The sequence below is a fragment of the Homalodisca vitripennis genome, chromosome 3 (genome assembly GCF_021130785.1).
Source record: "Homalodisca vitripennis isolate AUS2020 chromosome 3, UT_GWSS_2.1, whole genome shotgun sequence".
Taxonomy (NCBI): Eukaryota; Metazoa; Arthropoda; class Insecta; order Hemiptera; family Cicadellidae; genus Homalodisca; species Homalodisca vitripennis.
Window position 1 is genome coordinate 151,586,595 of NC_060209.1, and position 17,967 is coordinate 151,604,561.

Here is a 17,967-nt window from a genome sequence, read left to right on the forward strand (position 1 = left end):
GAATTAAAATATACAGTAATGTTCATTATTATTGTTCTAATTGATTCCTTATAACTTAACTAATATTTCATTTTTTATAAAGCAGTTATTGTTGATTACCATTAAACATCACACAATCCGAACTTTTTGTTGCAACCGATTTTAGAATTTAAAATTTTTTTGTAAAAATCGTTTTTATTTTAGATATAGCAACAGATAAGATATCTTCTCATAATCAGACACTACTGAACTGTTTAGGACTATCCATCGAGCTGGTGGAAGAAGCAGCCATCAGACACCCCACTACGGACGGTGAAGACCATAATGCATACTATAGTCAAACTGAACGGTCCAATTATTGGAGAGATTGTGAGAAATGTACGAGGGGTCAATGCAGAGTCCGAGCTTTGGACTTATGTGCAAAAACTACTCAAGGTAAATTTTCTACTTCTTTAAACAGTCTTAGGTGAATATGATATTCGGGTTTGTTCAGTTGGTTGTCTTTTGTTTGGTTGTCTTTAGTCCAGGAATAACACCTGAAAAGGTGGGTAGAAAAGTTCTGGGATATCCTTTACGGTAAAGATTAGGTAAATAAATTTCTTTTCTAAACTTGGCAATTTGTAGGAATGGATTTTTGGATGCATATAGCACTTTGTCGGTCAGATCTGCAGGGTAATGTCCTGTACAGTGTTCCAGCAAATTCTTCCCACCTGGTTTAAAACGTCTTGACAAAACAAAGTTTCCTTGTATTACTACTCCCCTGAAATAATATCATTGATTTTGGTTGTTCCCTAATTTGAGACACCAAGAATGAAGTAATGCAAAATGTGATGGCTTAGCTGAAGTCTACTCATAAAGAGGCCATCAAGACTTGATTCCAAAACTGGTCAACTAGTGAAGTATCAGTGGATCTATTTTGAACGATATGGCTTGTTAAAACATGTTGATAAACGAACTTTCAATCTATAATAACTTTGCAGCACATCCAAGTGTCAGAGAACAAGGTGCGGGAAAGTGCTCCAGACAACCGAGAAATTCAGGTCAAGTCAAAGCGACTGTCCAAGTCTACTCATGACCAACTCAGCGAGATATTCCGCAAGATCGGCAACCGCGATGAGACTAATGAGGTAAGAGTTTACTCCACCATTTATTGTTTATGTTAATAACAATATTAATACAGTTTTTGGTTCCTACTAAAAATTGGAATGTATATACAGGAGAAGAGGCAGTAAGCCGCACCTGTGTCTGTAAATGTAAATTTATATTGATTTATATTATATTATAATTTATCTTCACATTAAAAACACACAAAAATCAATGAATCATTATTGAATTACACAATTAATCAACAAATTGACTGTTAAGCTAATATTGATTTGTTATATGAAAGAAGCTATCATATTACAAGAAGTGATGAAACTCCTTTCAAATAATAACTTGCTATTAGTGTAATTACTAGAAAAAAATTTAAATGAACTTAATGAATCAGCCCACTGCTAATTTCTATTCGGTAATGGTTAGAAATTGTAGTTTAAAAAATAGTATACAGCTACAGTACTAATAGAAAGTAATTGAAGTCATATCCATTGTTAGAAATCTTTGAAAAAACACTGAAAATTAAGGAGCCAATAAATATATATATATATATATATATATATATATTTATCTTGAGTTGATAGTGAAGAAAAAAACTTAAATTGAATCCATAATAAGAAATCAAGACAATGAATTTTTCTTTTTTCATCAGATTATTTTGAAGAGAGTAAGGAATAAACCTTTCAATAGCAGTGTCAACTGAATAGATCTTTGAAGATAAATCATGTGATTCTTAAATTGTGCTCTGTTACAGGGAATTCAGTTGCTGTATGATTTCAAGCAGCAGTATCCAGATGCGGACATCAACCCATTCCTGCAGAAGTCATCCAAGTTCTTCCAGGAGTACATAGAACGGGGTCTGAAGAGTATCGAAGCGGATAGGCGTATGGCAGGCGAGCCGGAGCCAGACAACAAACTTGAGGTGGAGGACAGTGACTCCGGTCAGTATCTGCAGCGCCTGCGGGCCTGGCAGGCCAAGGCGGGTTGGAACAACATACCTGCTGCAGCAACCCGGCCGACTCCACTCTCACCTCCCCATCAGCCAGAAGAGCCCGAGCCCCTCCCTACCAGGCACCCACAGCTGGTTAGTTCTCATTAAAACCGCGTTATATCTGTTTTTTGTCCTTTTCATTATTTTATTTCATTACTAAAAAGCATTCAAATTGTTACCAAGGTAAATTGTTAATAACATGAAATCCATGCTTAATAAAGTGTTTATCCAACAAAACTACATCAGCAGTCAAGTTATTACAGATTTTTCTGTTAGAAAAACTATATAATTTCATTTTCAAACTCTGAGCTATTTGCTTGGAGCACTAAGTAATAAAGAAAGAAGCAATGTGACCACTATGCTCACACTGTAAGTCCATGGTGCAAATAAACCACGATGAGTTTAGAATGGCTGTGCTTTCTTCACAGTGGTTTCACATTAGATTTTGTGTAGAAAGTATTGCTATGCAGAAGCAGTCAAAACTATTTCAAGCATGTTATTTGTTTAATTAGGAATTAGAATTTAATTAGAAGAAAATTAATTATATTTTTTGTTGTTACTACATTTTGTTTGTTGCATTCAGCAACAACATTGCATTTTAAAAACTAAAACAAAATATTAGCTGATAATTTCAACATTAACCCATTGGAGTAGAAACACTGGGATCAAATGCTGAGTCATACACTGATTATGTTGTGTAAATTTAACATTGCTGTTCATTTTGTGTACCGTTTTCCACTAGATATCGTTGGGATATCCCTTGCTAAGTTTTTGGATGCAATAACTAATTCAATTATTTCATTTTCATGAATGTGGCTAGCCTGATTTTTGTTGTACGTTTTGCTTGTTATCAGCTGGTAACTGTATTACCTGACAGTTTGTTTACATTATGTATAATGGTGGATCATAAAAATGTGTGATTTGGAAGTTGACAGCGTTGCAGTGATTATGAATATAATTCAAATGAAAGTGATGGATGTGTGAACTATCCCAAGTTACATTGCACCTTTATTATTGTGCAAAATACTTTACTAAATTACTAAAGAAAGAACAGTGAACCATGTCAAATACTGTGTAAATAGCTACATATGTCATAATATGAAAGATGTTGATGACTTTTTAATTCAGTGTTGTAAATTTGAAAAAATAGTCACTAACTTTTGTGTAGAATGATTTAAAACAGTAATGTGGATTTAGGGCCTTTTTCTAAGTTAGAATCTTAATAATAATTGTAAAAATAAAATAAATCATCTTTATTGTTGTATCAATTTTACAATCATTGAAAAAGTCAAATAAGCACTTAAGCCTCTTAAGACAAGTCAGAGGAGGCATTACAATATATCTAAAATAAAACATCGACAGATATGATAGCATAAAAACAGTGATGAGAAAAAACATACACATACATACATAGATAGATGTACATAAACAAACATACCTACAGTATATGTGCCCATTATAACAGCATTGCTTCACTAAATTATGTATGCGAGTAACGTATTGTCACTAACAAACTAAAAATTTATATTCTTATAAGTAAAAAATTCGTCCAAACTCTAAAATTGGTTTACAAGAAGCCCATAAAACATTTAGTTTGGAAACTACATAGAGTAGGATATGTAGTTAATTATTTTTCTCACATTAAAAATTATTTAATATAATGTAAACCGTTATAAAACAACAGTGCAATAAGTGTTCCTATTATTTTAGTCATTAATTTGTTACTATATTATAAAAGGTAACTATGAAAAATACCCGGTTGTTTGAATCATGATGTCAGTAATGATAGGCTGATTAATACGTTAGCTGCCAACCCCGAAAAATACGTTTTAGCGCTAAAGCGCCAAATTTTTAAAAGATAAATTGTTGTAACCTTTTGTTATTTTTCTCTTCTTTGGTTACTAATGAACATGATTTTATGATTTATGTAAATTTATTACGTTTATAAAGCGTCGTGCACATTGGCCCGACAGAGCTTTTTACAAGGCGATATATTACATAAATCATTTGCCGTCGGGCGTATAGGCCCGACGCCTGATTCAGGGATATTCCGTTTTGTTGATGTGCAGCCTGAATAATTCCCGCGCTTTAGTTCTCTGTCTGCAATTGCTTCAGCTTACTTCTAACCCGCCTTTTCCACATAGCTGAGTGCCAATTGACGCGTTTTGTTACTGGAATCCTACATTGTGTTTTTTTATAAGTAATGTTTCGATAGTTGTGTGCGTGTATACTATTGATCGGTAAAAATGAGTGGCGATAATCTTCTTACGGATGAAATCGAACATATGATTGAGAATCCGTCTTCCCCGGGTGATTTGTTTGCCGAAATAAGTGATGATGACAGTGTGGAGTCAATGGTGGTTAGTGATATACCGGATGACACTGATAGCGACCTAGACTTTATTCCTGGTACTGATTCAGAATATTACTCTGATGACAATCAAGAATCAAACGTGGAACTTAATTCTACTGATACTAATGGAACAGTTACAGATATCACAGGTATTTCTTTTATTTCTACAAATGCTGAGGACAATGATTTGGGCTGGGAAATGTTTGAGGGTAAGCAGAAAACGTTTCAGTTCACTCAGACAACAAAATTTAATTTTTGTTTACCGAACAACAGAAAACCAATAGATTTTTTTCGTCATTACTTGACAGATGAAGTAGTTGAACTTATGGTTGTAGAAACTAATCATAATGCAAATGAAGTAATTTCAAAGCTGCGACTAAGTCATAAGAGTATGCTAAAAGACTGGAAAAATACCAATCATGGGGAAATGAAACAATTTATTGGCCTTCTTTTATATATGGGTTTAGTAGGACTTCCAAGAATCAGTGATTATTGGTCAAAAAACCCTTTGTATAAATTCTCAGTTGCCTGAAAAATAATGAGTAGAAACAGGTTTCAGTTACTCTTACGTTTCTGGCATTTTAACGGTAATGAAAACCTCAAAAGAGATGGGCGAATTGGTAAAATAAAACTTCTGCTTCTAGCACTAAACAATTTATTCTTCACTTTGAAAGTAGCAGAGCAAGATTTAGTTATTGATGAAACTATGGTGCCGTTTCGTGGTAGACTAGGTTTCCGGCAGTATATTCCCGGAAAGGCCCACAAGTATGGGATAAAAATATTCAAGCTGTGTGATAAAACGGGTTATACTTATGCAGTAAAAGTATACATGGGGAAAGGTAGTGTAGAAGTGACAAAAGACAGATCTGGTGCGACTAAAGTGGTACTGGAACTCATGACAAACTTTTTAAATAAGGGCCACAAGTTATATACGGACAACTACTACACATCAGTAGAATTGGCTAATGCTTTGTTGTCAAATAAAACACATCTTGCTGGTACCGTGAGAAAAAGTCGTAAAGGCCTACCAAAAAACCTTTTAAAACAAAAACTTAGTAAAGGTGAAATGGTTTGTTCCGAAAATAAAGATGGTGTAGTTGTTACCAAGTGGAAAGACAAAAGGGAGGTACACATGCTTTCCACATTCCATAGGCCGAAGTACGTCGTCCTTGACCAAAAAAAAAGTTGGAGGGCCAAATGTAATGAAGCCATTAGTCATCGTTGACTACAATAAGGTGAAGGTTGGGATAGTCGTATCCGATCAAATGTCATCATATAACACTGCAGTACGGAAGACAATGCGTTGGTTCCAGAAACTAGTTGAAGAACTTCTTCTTGGAACTGCAGTGGTAAATAGTTGGTTGGCCTACAATAATTTTCTTAACCACACTACATCTCATAATAAAAAAAAAACAAAACTTAGTCTCTATCACTAAGTTCAGAGAGGAATTGGCCTGTTCCTTGATGAACGTGCAGGAAGAGCCACGCATTCCAAATGTGACCACTACAGGGCACCACTACCTGACGTCATCTGCTTTTGTTGGTGGAGGAGTACAAAAACGCCGACAAAGAAAGGTGTGCAAGTTGTGCTACAAAAATGTATCAGAGGAAAAAGGACGTAAGGTAGCAAGAAATTTGACACAAGTAACTACGTTTTGCAGTGAATGTCCAGAAAAACCATTTTTGTGTGAAACATGCTTCAAAATTATACACAAATAGTATATCTTCATTCATCTTTTGTATAGGGTAATTTTGTATTTACTTATTTTTCTTTACTTATAAGATTGAATTATTTGAATAGTAAGGAAAGTAAAAAATATGAAAATAAATAAGATACAACTTTTTATTTACTACATTTACTTTTTGTGAAACTTATGAAATAAATCTCTTTTTACTGTAAAATAACAAATCATATATTTTATTCTTCCTGGTAGCAATAATAAGGCTAAAACCTTATTATTTTATATTCTAACACCGATAAAAATACCCGTCGGGCAATGTGGCCCGACAAAATGTCCAATGTAGTAATCTCATTCATATCACTAATAACAAAAATAAACACAACAAACAACATTCTGTTAGTAGCAGAACTCTTCATAGTTCAATCAGTTTCAGTTAGAGTCGTCAGGGTGCAGCACAGGCACGAAGGTAATCAAAATGGCGGGTACCGTCATTGCTATGCTGTCGGGCCACTTTACCCGACGTGCAATCTCTTAAAGATGTAGAGCGTCGGTCCATTTGGCCCAACGTGGCAGCTAACGTGTTAACTAACACTGCTAGCAATAGGCAAGGTTGGATTAATTTGGATTTTGAAGAAGTTGCACGAATAAATTTGTTGTATCTGATACAGATCAATCAATTTGCAAAATCTTGAATTAGTTGCCCCATTAATTGAACATCAATAATTGGCTGATTAATTGGTAATAGCTTCTTAATCAAGAAGACTGCTGTTCACATGTTAATTGTGCCACCTATGTCACAGTCATATTTGAAGAGGTTCATGTTTTTACATAATTTAATTAAAAGAGACTGGTTCTTATACCTTGTAATTGAATTTAGAATATTAATACAGGGGCTATCCAGAAAGTAAATTACGTTTTGCTCTGTAATCACTAGGGGCAGGACTATCGCTGCCATTTTAATGTTAGGGCATTTCTCTGTTCAGTGGCTATCCAGCCAGGTTACTGTCGCTCCTTTGTTGTTTTACAATATCAGTTTAAAATGTGTGACACAAGTGAAAATCTTACGGGTTGTGAAGTGCGGTCGTTAATATGTTTTTTGTTGGCTAAGCACAATAAACCAATTGTAATGTATTGCCAACTCTTTTACGGGTGTTTTCACATGCAATTTACTTTCTGGGTAATCCTCGTAGTTCAGTTACTGTATAACCTTCGTAATTTTTTCATACTGTATTAATGTGGTGAGTGCCTAAATAAATAAAAGTTCAAATAATTTAAACCATGTTTATTTGGCTGTAAAACAAAATATACTTTTTATAAATGCATTTGTTTATATAATTTTTATTGTCGAATTTTGATTCTTATGGAAGAATAATAAAATATAACGTGCCTTTCAGTAAATATTTTGTATGTACAAATCTACTACTATAGTATACAAATTTAAATTACTTTCCACTTTTTATAAGACATTACATGGCAGAAACTATTTTGATTAATTTTGTAACTCTCTCCAGAATTGTACTCAAGTGGTGTTTTAACACCATTCACGTTTTAATAGAACTTATTGCACTAATATTACTGTGCTATTTTTGTAGCAGTTTTTAGCATGAAGAATAATGTGATTGAGAAGATTTTTCGTGTAGAGAGCGAGCCTCTAAGAGGAGTTTATGTACGGCAACCACCATTACCAATCTGCTTGTGTTTACACATCTTGATAGGCTGCTACAGTAAAACCCATGTTGGTCGCTTTAAAAGTTTGCTGTTGAAGGTACTTTTAGAAAAATATTGTAGCACAAAATGTATTGACCGATGATGAGAGATTTAGACATAGGAGGGAAGATATTGAGATGTGTCATTTCAAGTGGCAGGTACTTCTATCACGCCCCACCCAAGTGTGTCTTGCCATTGAGCATCTTTCATGGTACTGATTTGCTCACTTCCCTTACTTTCTACTGCGTCTTATACAGCTGATGTAGTCTGAGATTCTATTACATTTATACAAGGTTGTGGAATCTAAACCATTTTGATACCTAAATAATTTTTATAAGTTAATTTAATCAATTTTTAAAATGAATTTTTATCCCTTGGCAAGCTTGAAAAATTCCTCACTTAATGATTAAGGTAGCTTGTCTTGTATCCTCATACTTGTTTATTTTCATTGGAACTAAATTGGTTAAAATTTCTGCAACTAAAACTAAGAAACCAGGAGTGTACTTTTGGGAAGAGATGGTAGAGAGGAGTTCCTCTCGCTGAATGCTCTCAGGGAACTACTAACCTTTAAAAACGTTGCTGGACTCCCATCCTTGTAAATTACTGCAGAATATTCAACCTCGTTAATAATGATTACATTGTGGTGATTGGTGTACAAGACTTGTTCTGCAAGGTTTGGTGTGGGCTGACAAAATAGATTCAAAAAACTAGAACCACTTACAAAAATATAAAATTTGAAATTACATGATAATTTAAACAGAGGCTGGTCTCCTTTTGAAGTTGTTCTCTGCTTATCCTCATAAGCCTCGACCTCTGGATACTTTATAAAACAGAATAAGGGGAGTTAGAACAATACAAGGTTGACAATACTTATGAAAAGTGCAATAGTTACAGACAAGATAATATTCACTTGGGGGTTACTGTCGTATCTGCTAGCCATATTTGTAAACCAATATATATTGTTAATTTTTCTTTATATTTATTATTATTTTCATAAAACTAGATTATTTTGGGTTTACTTTGATGAAGACTAAGTAAAAGTATATATTTATAGTAAATGTTTCTTTAAATTGGTTTGGTTTTAGGATATAAAAGTGTAAATAACCATTAAAATAACTAAATCGTATATTTTAAAATTTTACCCTGAAAATATTGGTACAAAAAACTTAACACATATTAATATATTTGTAAAATAGATATTTTTTCAGTTGATTAAAAAATAATGTATTACACGGATTTAAAGAATAATGGAGTTGAAATATACTCGTATAGAGTACGGTATATATTTGTTACTAGTTGTATGTCCTAAAACAGCAAATTTTATATTTAATAGTCATTAATTTTTAAAAAAGTATTTGAATGAAAAGGGTTACTTGAAACCAATATATACAACATTTTTTATTGATAACTCAACAGATAACAGAATGGCCATTCAATTACTTACACTCTTGTAGCCCATAACCCCATGATTTTTTGTGCGGTTTTATTAATGTTGTACAGTACAACCTTGTTTATCTAAATCTCAAGGCTATCCGTTTTGGTTTTACATGATGAAGGGAGTCCAATTTTTTTAAGGAAAATAAATTTTTGTTGCATTTTTAGCATAATTTGTTTTTCCGTTAACACATGTATGGCGTTCATTGTAATGTGTACAATATAATAACTAATTAACAATGATGTAGTAGGCTTACAAGAGGTTGATAAATGTAAATTTTTAAGATGTAAATTATTGGAGTCAGACTGACAATAGCGTCAGTGCAATGACCGAGGTGGGAATTGTATCAGTAGCTTGTTCTCCAATGTTAATATAGAACAGTGAAAACTACTCAAATGATGAAGAATCAGAAGATGGAATGGCTCATTCTAATGCCATGGTGCAGCTAGACTGGCTGGTTTATTTTAAACAACAATCTAACACTACATCAGCAGAAATGAAGACATTGAAACGTCTGAATAGCGTACTTCCCATGGTACCAAAATTTGAAAACTTGACAGTTTTGTTATTGAATAGTAAATAAAATTTCTTTTTATTTGTTTTCTGTATATAAATTTTAAAATAAATTATAAATAAGTTTATTTATTTATTTTTATTAAATACATTTTTTAATTTTGTTTATAACATTCCTTATTGTTTATGATCTACTGCTTTTTACTGTATTTCTGGTTTACCCAGATTTTTGTTTATCCGGACAACTTCTTGTCCTATTTAATCCTGGTAAAATATGTTGTACTGCAATGTTGAAGCATGAAAAATTTGATGCATCATTATAAGCAGGTCAAACATATTAGGAGATGTGAAACGAGCTAACATTTGAACATCTTTTTAAATAGTTTTACTAGTATTTAATATACTTGCAGGACATGCGTAATAAACCCTTAAGATACTTTGAGAATCTCATATCTGATATATTTTACCCCATGAATACAAACTTATTTTGTCTGTTATAATATAAAGGAAAAATCATGAGACATTCCACTGATTGCATAATACAATGTGTATATATATATATATATATATATATATATATATATATATATATATATATAGTGTAGTGTGGTTAACACAATCAAATTCTTAATACAATTACAAAATGTGCTCTAAGCTAAGGATTTATTTACAAAGACTATTATCAATCGTTTAACCTTTCAACTCCATTTCACCTTCTGCTTAATGCAGCACCTGGAATCTGACTCTGTCACAGACTTGACTCTTGGAATCTGAAGTCCATGTCCATCTGAAGAGATCCTAAAAGAGTCGGCGACGAAAAGGTTCAAAAGGAACTCTTTGCAACATTTTGATACAGAGGCACCTAGACCACAAAGTCAAGTGTAATCTAGATGAAGAGCTATTCTCATTGCCAGGTACACAATGGAGTGCACTACGATATTTTACACAAGATCTCAAAGCAGCGCGAAGCAACCGAGTTTTCTACAAATAACATATCCATGGTAGGAATGGTTGATTCAGTGTAAATGTTGAGTTCAGCTTCATTTCACACTTTGCTACAACAACCTTCCATTTAATTAATGCAGCGTCTGAAATATGAAACTGGCACAGACTTTGCTTCAGAAATTTACAACTTTGGACTTAATGAGACAATGAGAACACCTCTTCATCTAAATTACACTTGACTTTGTGGTCTAGATGTCTAAAAAGTAAATTTTTAGACATGAAACATGAACTCCTTAAGTTCTGTACTCTGTCCTGGCTAAATTAGCTAATTACAGAAATCATGTATAATTTTTAACTTATGATGGAGGTATTGTGTGATTTTGCAACTGTCCTAAAATAATAAAACTCAATATTTGTAGGTTTGGAGGAGAGGGGTTGGAAGGGGAAGGTAATAAAAGTTTATTATAAAAAAATTATCTCCAGGAAGACTTGCAATGTTTGGAGCTCAGGTGGAATGCATATCTTTGGTGGTGAAGGAAAGAGGAAACAAAAGTAGTTTTTGTAAAACAAATAATACTTTACTACTTTATTAGGAGTATTGATTATTAAATAATAATTATGTCATATACTAACAGAAATAAAGTACAAATAGTATTGTATTAGGCTTACAGATATGCACAATAAATATCAAAAATATTTCCAAAGATAACGTTTTTCAGAATTTGCCAAAGTTAAAAACTTGCTTGAGTAGTGAGATGGTTAGCAGAAACATTGTCATGGTGATACCAGCAGATAATTCTAGGTTTCGTTAGAGAACATGTGGAGTATAAGACTACGTCACTAGAATTTAACGGATTCTAAACTACAGGCCTATACTTGTCTTGACATATAACTACACTTCTTAAATATAATAAAAAATCTTAGTTTTCTATAGTACAAACATTATTTTTACAGGCTTTATGGGAGATTTTTTTATGACTCATTCAGCAAATATTGCAGTTTTAGTTTTTCCTATTTGATACTAAGTTGAAATATTATTGGAAATTAAGTTACAATAGTGGAAATTGTAAAAAAAACACCTTTATCATTTCAGTAATTATAAAGTAAGGCAGGAATTTTAAAAATTCAAAAATATTTACATGCAATTCATAATGAGTCCATAATATTATACTTCCAAAACATTTCCATCTTCTGTTGGTATTTTACCTAAATCATCATTATGTATGTTTTCAATTTAAAAGTCTCAGGACAAAGCCACATAATAAAATAGCTGGAATTTTAGTTGTTTATTATCGTGTTTTAAAATTAACAGCTGGGCTGTTAATTTTGAAATGACAACATACAGGAGGAGATTGCTGAACATCTGCTCTTTTATTGTCCTGCAATAGCAAGGGAGTATTTCACCATCTTTGGTAGGACAAGGGTTCATTCTTGAACCTGATCGGTTGTTTTTAGCAATTTGTAGAATTCCCGAAACTGTAAATTGATTGGTCTCATGGTATACATCCGGGGTGAGCAAAAGGTCTTGATGAATGCATGACTTTGCCATCCCTTAGTAGAAGTAGACACAGTAGAGAAAATTATTTGATCCGTGGATAAAATAATATGACACTTAACTTAGTGAGAAATGCACACATGATAACAATGCTGTTCTTTTCCAGGATATCAGTGGCGACAGCCTGATGACAGATGAGATAGAAGTTGAGGCACTTCGCAAACGTTTGGAGAGAGTCAGGAGTACATTAAGATGAAATCCTGGTTTCATTTTATTTTGTACATAACCCTATTAAAATATTGTTTAACTGTTAACCACTTCTGTCCATATTAATTTAATTTTTGAGAATTGTAGAATATAATATGTAAAATAGCTTTATACACTGTTCGGATAACTACAGTTTAAAATCAGTTATCACTTCTATGTTTAATATATGTTTAAGTAACTATGTAATATTCTAAGTTTTGCAACACTGTCAGCTGCTTATTTTAATTGACGATGTTGATTATATATTTATTGTCCGGTACTTATTTAAGGAATTTTTTATGATTAAATTGAGTTTTCTTTTATATTAAGGATAAGAAATGATCTGTTATAGCCCATTATATGATCTCTACCAATTTACATTTTAATAGTATATTCAAATTAATCTAAAAGAGCCTCAAGTACATAGAGAAAAAAGTAATATGTGATATATCTCAAATAATATAAATTGTATCATTCCAGTATTGTGTGCAATTTTGATATTGTGCAATAGCATAAATGATAAATCTCTAAACATTTAGCAGGTTTGTTCTCTCACTATTTATTGCAATATTCATGTTTTTTATCGTGCTATATTTAAATTTTGTATGAACTTAACATAACTGAATTTATATATTAAATACTAAAATTATTACATTTGAAATAAATGAATGAAGTTTTTACAAGAATTAGCTTATAAACCAAAAGTCTGATTTAATATAATTCCAAATTTAGGCTATTTGATAAAAGATTGCAATTAAACAGTCAGTATCTTAATGTTCACAATTTTCAATTATTTATCCTATCAACACTTTCTCTTGACTCCAACCACCAGCTCTCACATTGTGTGTGAGTCTTCCTTTAAGTTGATAAGATTAGTATCATTTTTCAATTCTTCAAAATAAATAAAAAAAAGTTACTTTCTAATGCTGTTTATTTCAGTTTTCCAAAATATTCTTTTGCAATTTTATTTTTGCTAAAAACATATTTTAGACCCCCGTTGATAGTTCTTTAGTCTGCATAGAATTTTTTACGTCAAATTATAATGTTGTAAACTCCTTTTTGTAAGTTAAAAACTAATTCATTTTGTTTACAGTTCAGAATTATTTTTCATGTGGAAGTATCTTATATATGAGGTTCACTAATAAGTCTGCACTTTATTTTGTTTACCAGCAGTATTGAGTGTATTGTGTTGGTGCTTTTGTGGCATTACTATCTCTAGTCTCGATGTTAACTCATTTGTGATAGTGATGCTCTCGACAACTGTCATTTTGTACAAACTTCTTCTGAGATAAACTTCTCTAAAAACAGTAATTAATTTTTGTACAGTATTGAGTTAGTCTTTTTTGTTCATCAAGGAGAAGACTTGCAATATGCATATAGGATATTATCCATAAATAAATAAAATACCTAGATTTTAGTGTAATTGCAGTATAGAGGTGGTGGGTACAAAGATAATAAAAATATTATCTCCACAATAAGCGTTAATGTTTGATTAGGTACGGGCTGATTCCAAAATCTTTCAATTTCAGAATTGTCTTCTTTATTCTTTACTTTTTTTAAATAGTACCTAGAGTAGAAGGTTTACTTAAAAAACAAAACATGATTTCGCTTTTAATTTTTTTAATAAGTTAGGGATATACCTTTCTGGTTCATTTACTGTCAATCCTTTCTAAGACGGATGTTATCTGTTGTTATGATGATATAAAACATGTCAAAATGTAAATACATTTAAAAATAAAATTGAACCTTTTGTTGTACATTAATCAAGAATTATGATAGTTTATGAACATGCTTAGATCTAATTAAAATTTGTATTTCACAACAATGATAAAACCAATAGTATTAATTCAATACAGATATATGTTGTATAATTATTATCTCTAAATTTACACATCTTGTCTCTAATGAGGTCATTCGAATAATTTGTATCACACTGATCCAATACCATTGAACAGTATTTGTAAAATTACAGATTAAAGTTACAGACCCTGAATGTTTCCAACTGTGGCGTTGTTAAATCAGAAAGGCATAATGACAGTTGTTCGATGATCCTCATTGTATTTCATCAACAACCACCAAGATTATTTTTGTTAGAACTGAACCATTGCCTTTTAAAATGAAGAATTGGTACAGAACAGTCACACATTTATCAGACCATTCTGTATCTGCCATGTTAGCTAATATTATAGCTAATATGTATAAAATTATGGTTTTGTTTTTAAAGTTTGCAGTAATTCCTTTTTCTGTGTGGTATTAAAAAATGAACACAGTAGTTGTTTGTTAATATAAAGAAAACTATCTGTATTAATATTGGGGTTTTATTTTATTATCAAGAACTTGGTTTATATTTTGGTTTCTAGATCTGTCAAAATGTTTGTGTGTCTTGTAATCAAATAATTCATACATTTTTATTTAATAATTATTATTTATAACTATCTATTTAAAATACTGAAAATTTTTAAATTACAAATTTTCAACGGTTTATTAGATTGTATAATATGTTTGTTTTCCACAAAATGAAATGTTGTGGTATATTTAGGTTGATGAATAACCATCCACTTGTTGACTTACCCAAGATCATAGCACCTAGTCAGATCAGATACAAGAGACTACTCTACCCAAGTCTAGTAGATGTGAATCATTGTCACTATTGGAATCAGCCCTTCTCAAGAGAAAATATGCAAGACAAATATACCAGAAAAGACATTCAAAGAATCATCTATAGAGTCAATTTGCTGTTTATGTAATTTATGTTATACTGAATTGAAGAAGTCACTAACTAAAGAGACCTGTGTTTATTATACTTAGCCAAATTGCCCACTAACTCTGTTAAATTTTACATATTTTTTTAATAGATTATATACCCAGAATATATAATATATGTAATATGTAACTGCTAGTAAAATAACTATTTTTAAATTTTATCTCCAAATAAAAAATGTAACAAATACATTATTCTTATTAAAGAGAATAATCAAGCCTTGGAAAGTTGACTATAATATGCTTGTTTGAAACTAATTAATAGCAAATTAATATATTTAGTATTAATTTGTTAATATAAAAATCTACTATTTCAATTTAGATTTAAAACAATAGTTAAGCAACTAACAAACTGGTTTAAATTTTACATTCACTTTATTAGCTGTCCAAACGTATGAATTTAATAATTTTAAAATTGTATTAAAATAATAATAATAAAACTAATTTTTATTTGTTACTCTTAATGTTTATTAGACAACTTTGTTGGATGGTATTTTTACTTAAATGCCTCATCTTTACCTCTTAACAACTACTATTAAACCTTAACAAGAACCGAAGCTGTAAATAATATTTTTACCTTCTACTAACCACACTTGAATGTATCTGTAGTATGAATCACAAGCTTCTATACATTAGCTTTAACAGGAAAAGAGGTTCCAAGTATTTAGTAAACGCCCAACAGTAATAACTTCATGTTCATTAATTATTAGCTGTCTATGTGAAAAGTGAAAAATTAATTTTATGACAAATAACTGTCACAACACATCAATGTGCCAACCTCTGTTTAGGCCCTTAGATGTTCATTGTTTGTAAATTTCGTTAGGTAGTAATTATAGGTTGTTTCATGTTTGGCGTTACTAACAATACCGTTGTGAAATGTTACTTGTATACCACGCGTAGGTTTGGTGCTAAGAGAGTTAATCGTCAGAGAATAAGCATGTCTTAAGAGTTTTGGGTTTAATGAAACCATCAGTACTATCTTGTCATGGTAAAATTATAATTTATTAATAAGTAACAAATAATAATGAACTCAGTATTGGCATGCAAGTCTCATCTCGTGTTACGTTCCATTTGGAGAGTTGAAAACTATAAAACCTTCTCTCCAAGAAGGTTTGAAGACTTGCAAGTCACTTGTGATTATTTCAACCATTTTAGATTCACTAAGATGTAGTTCATTATTAACTGATTTTTTAAACACATTTACATGTGTAAAATTAAGTAATTATATATGTTATATTCAATTGCTTTTAATCCTTAATATATTCTTTACATCTTACTTTTTACCTCAATTTCTACAAATGTTTACTTGTTAATTATTCAGAGCTATTTTTATAAAAGATCTTATTTTTTATGTACTAATAAGGCCAATGTAAATTGGCTATTTAAGTTGGTGGACTTTCTCTGCAATGGTCTACTAAATATATGGGGGAGAGTGTTCACTCTAATAATTGAAGTGAATTAGCCAATATAAGAGTGATCATCATTATGAAAACAGCCTTCATGTCACCAAGGCTTGAAAATTGGCATTGAAGTATTTGAACTCTTGTTTCAAAATTTATATTTGCTGTGATTTTGTTTATGTTGAGCATTTGTGGTAAAGCAATTCTTGGTAAATTTCAAATTGACATGACTATAAAGTGTCCAATGTTCTTGAAATGTTTTTGGAAGCTTCAGAACTCTACTGAAGGTTTGTATTATTTATATTATATCACCATCTTTATTCAAAAATATGAAAGTGCAATTCATGTTAGCAGCATGAACATGATTTCTTTGTTAAAAATAATTTAAAAGTAACCTCCTTACTAACACATTGTCTTTTGTTTGAGTAATTTACTTTATATTAAGCTCATTGATTTTGATTGTTTGTATTGATTTTGTAATGTTTTTTTTTAATTCCTTAGAATATAGTGTAACAATTTAAATATAAACAATGTATTAGTAATATTTTGATTAGTAAATTTTTCCAATTTAAATGAGTTTTATTTCTGTAACCGAATTGTATGGCCAAATGTAGCTACTGTATTTGGTTTGTTTCAAAGTAGACAGCACATTGTATCACTAACTTTTTGTTATCATTAAACTTTTTATTATCATTAAAACTGGGGGAGACCAGTATTTGGTAGTAGGTATTGTGAAGGTTAACAGTACTGAAAATACTGTGTTTCGGCACTGCATTAGCATTAACCATTTCTTTTGTAGTAGGAAGGTAATGATAGTCAAACTAAAGGAATATTTAGTTCTTGTTTGCAATTGATAATTGTTTTTTGTTTTGTCAATGTATAAACAACAGAAAGCCCTCAATGCTGTACTGTGTAACTGTGTCATATTTTAATCCAATCCCTTGTGTACATCATTTTCAATTAATTTTCTGTCTTTTTACAATGTAACTTTACTCTTATAGCAATCAATCAACCTGCAATGTGTTCTAAGTAGGTTTACACATCTGTGATTGGCTCTTTCATAAAAACCCTGCCTATCAATATTTTTCTGGAAGTTTCTATAGGTTGAAGAAGTGTTATATTCCTTTATATTATAATTTATTTTTATTTGTTTGGACAGCAATAGAATTAATCAAAATGTAGAAAATAAAATGTACAGTCACATTTTAGAATAATCTTATAATTCACGAGTACAAGTTAGGAGTACAATGCAGCACATGTTGTGTAAGTCTTCTCTGAGATTGCATGCAAAATTTTAAGTGTATCTCATTTCATTCTTGATGTGTTCCGCGGGCTGACATATAGATAGACTACCATAGAGGAAAGT

At 31.3% G+C, this 17,967-nt stretch overlaps 1 protein-coding gene across 2 annotated transcripts in view; it reads left to right on the forward strand.

Annotated features, from left to right (window-relative positions):
• Positions 1 to 13,219, forward strand: part of LOC124357654 (protein mini spindles) — a 93,877-nt gene extending 80,658 nt beyond the window's left edge. For both annotated transcript variants that reach the window (XM_046809632.1, XM_046809633.1), the window contains 4 exons: positions 238 to 414; positions 960 to 1,106; positions 1,829 to 2,158; positions 12,362 to 13,219. In XM_046809632.1, the coding sequence (XP_046665588.1) occupies positions 238 to 414; positions 960 to 1,106; positions 1,829 to 2,158; positions 12,362 to 12,451 (744 nt within the window). In that variant the 3' untranslated portion in view covers positions 12,452 to 13,219. The remainder of the gene's footprint in view (positions 1 to 237; positions 415 to 959; positions 1,107 to 1,828; positions 2,159 to 12,361) is intronic.
• The last annotated feature ends 4,748 nt before the right edge of the window (positions 13,220 to 17,967 follow it).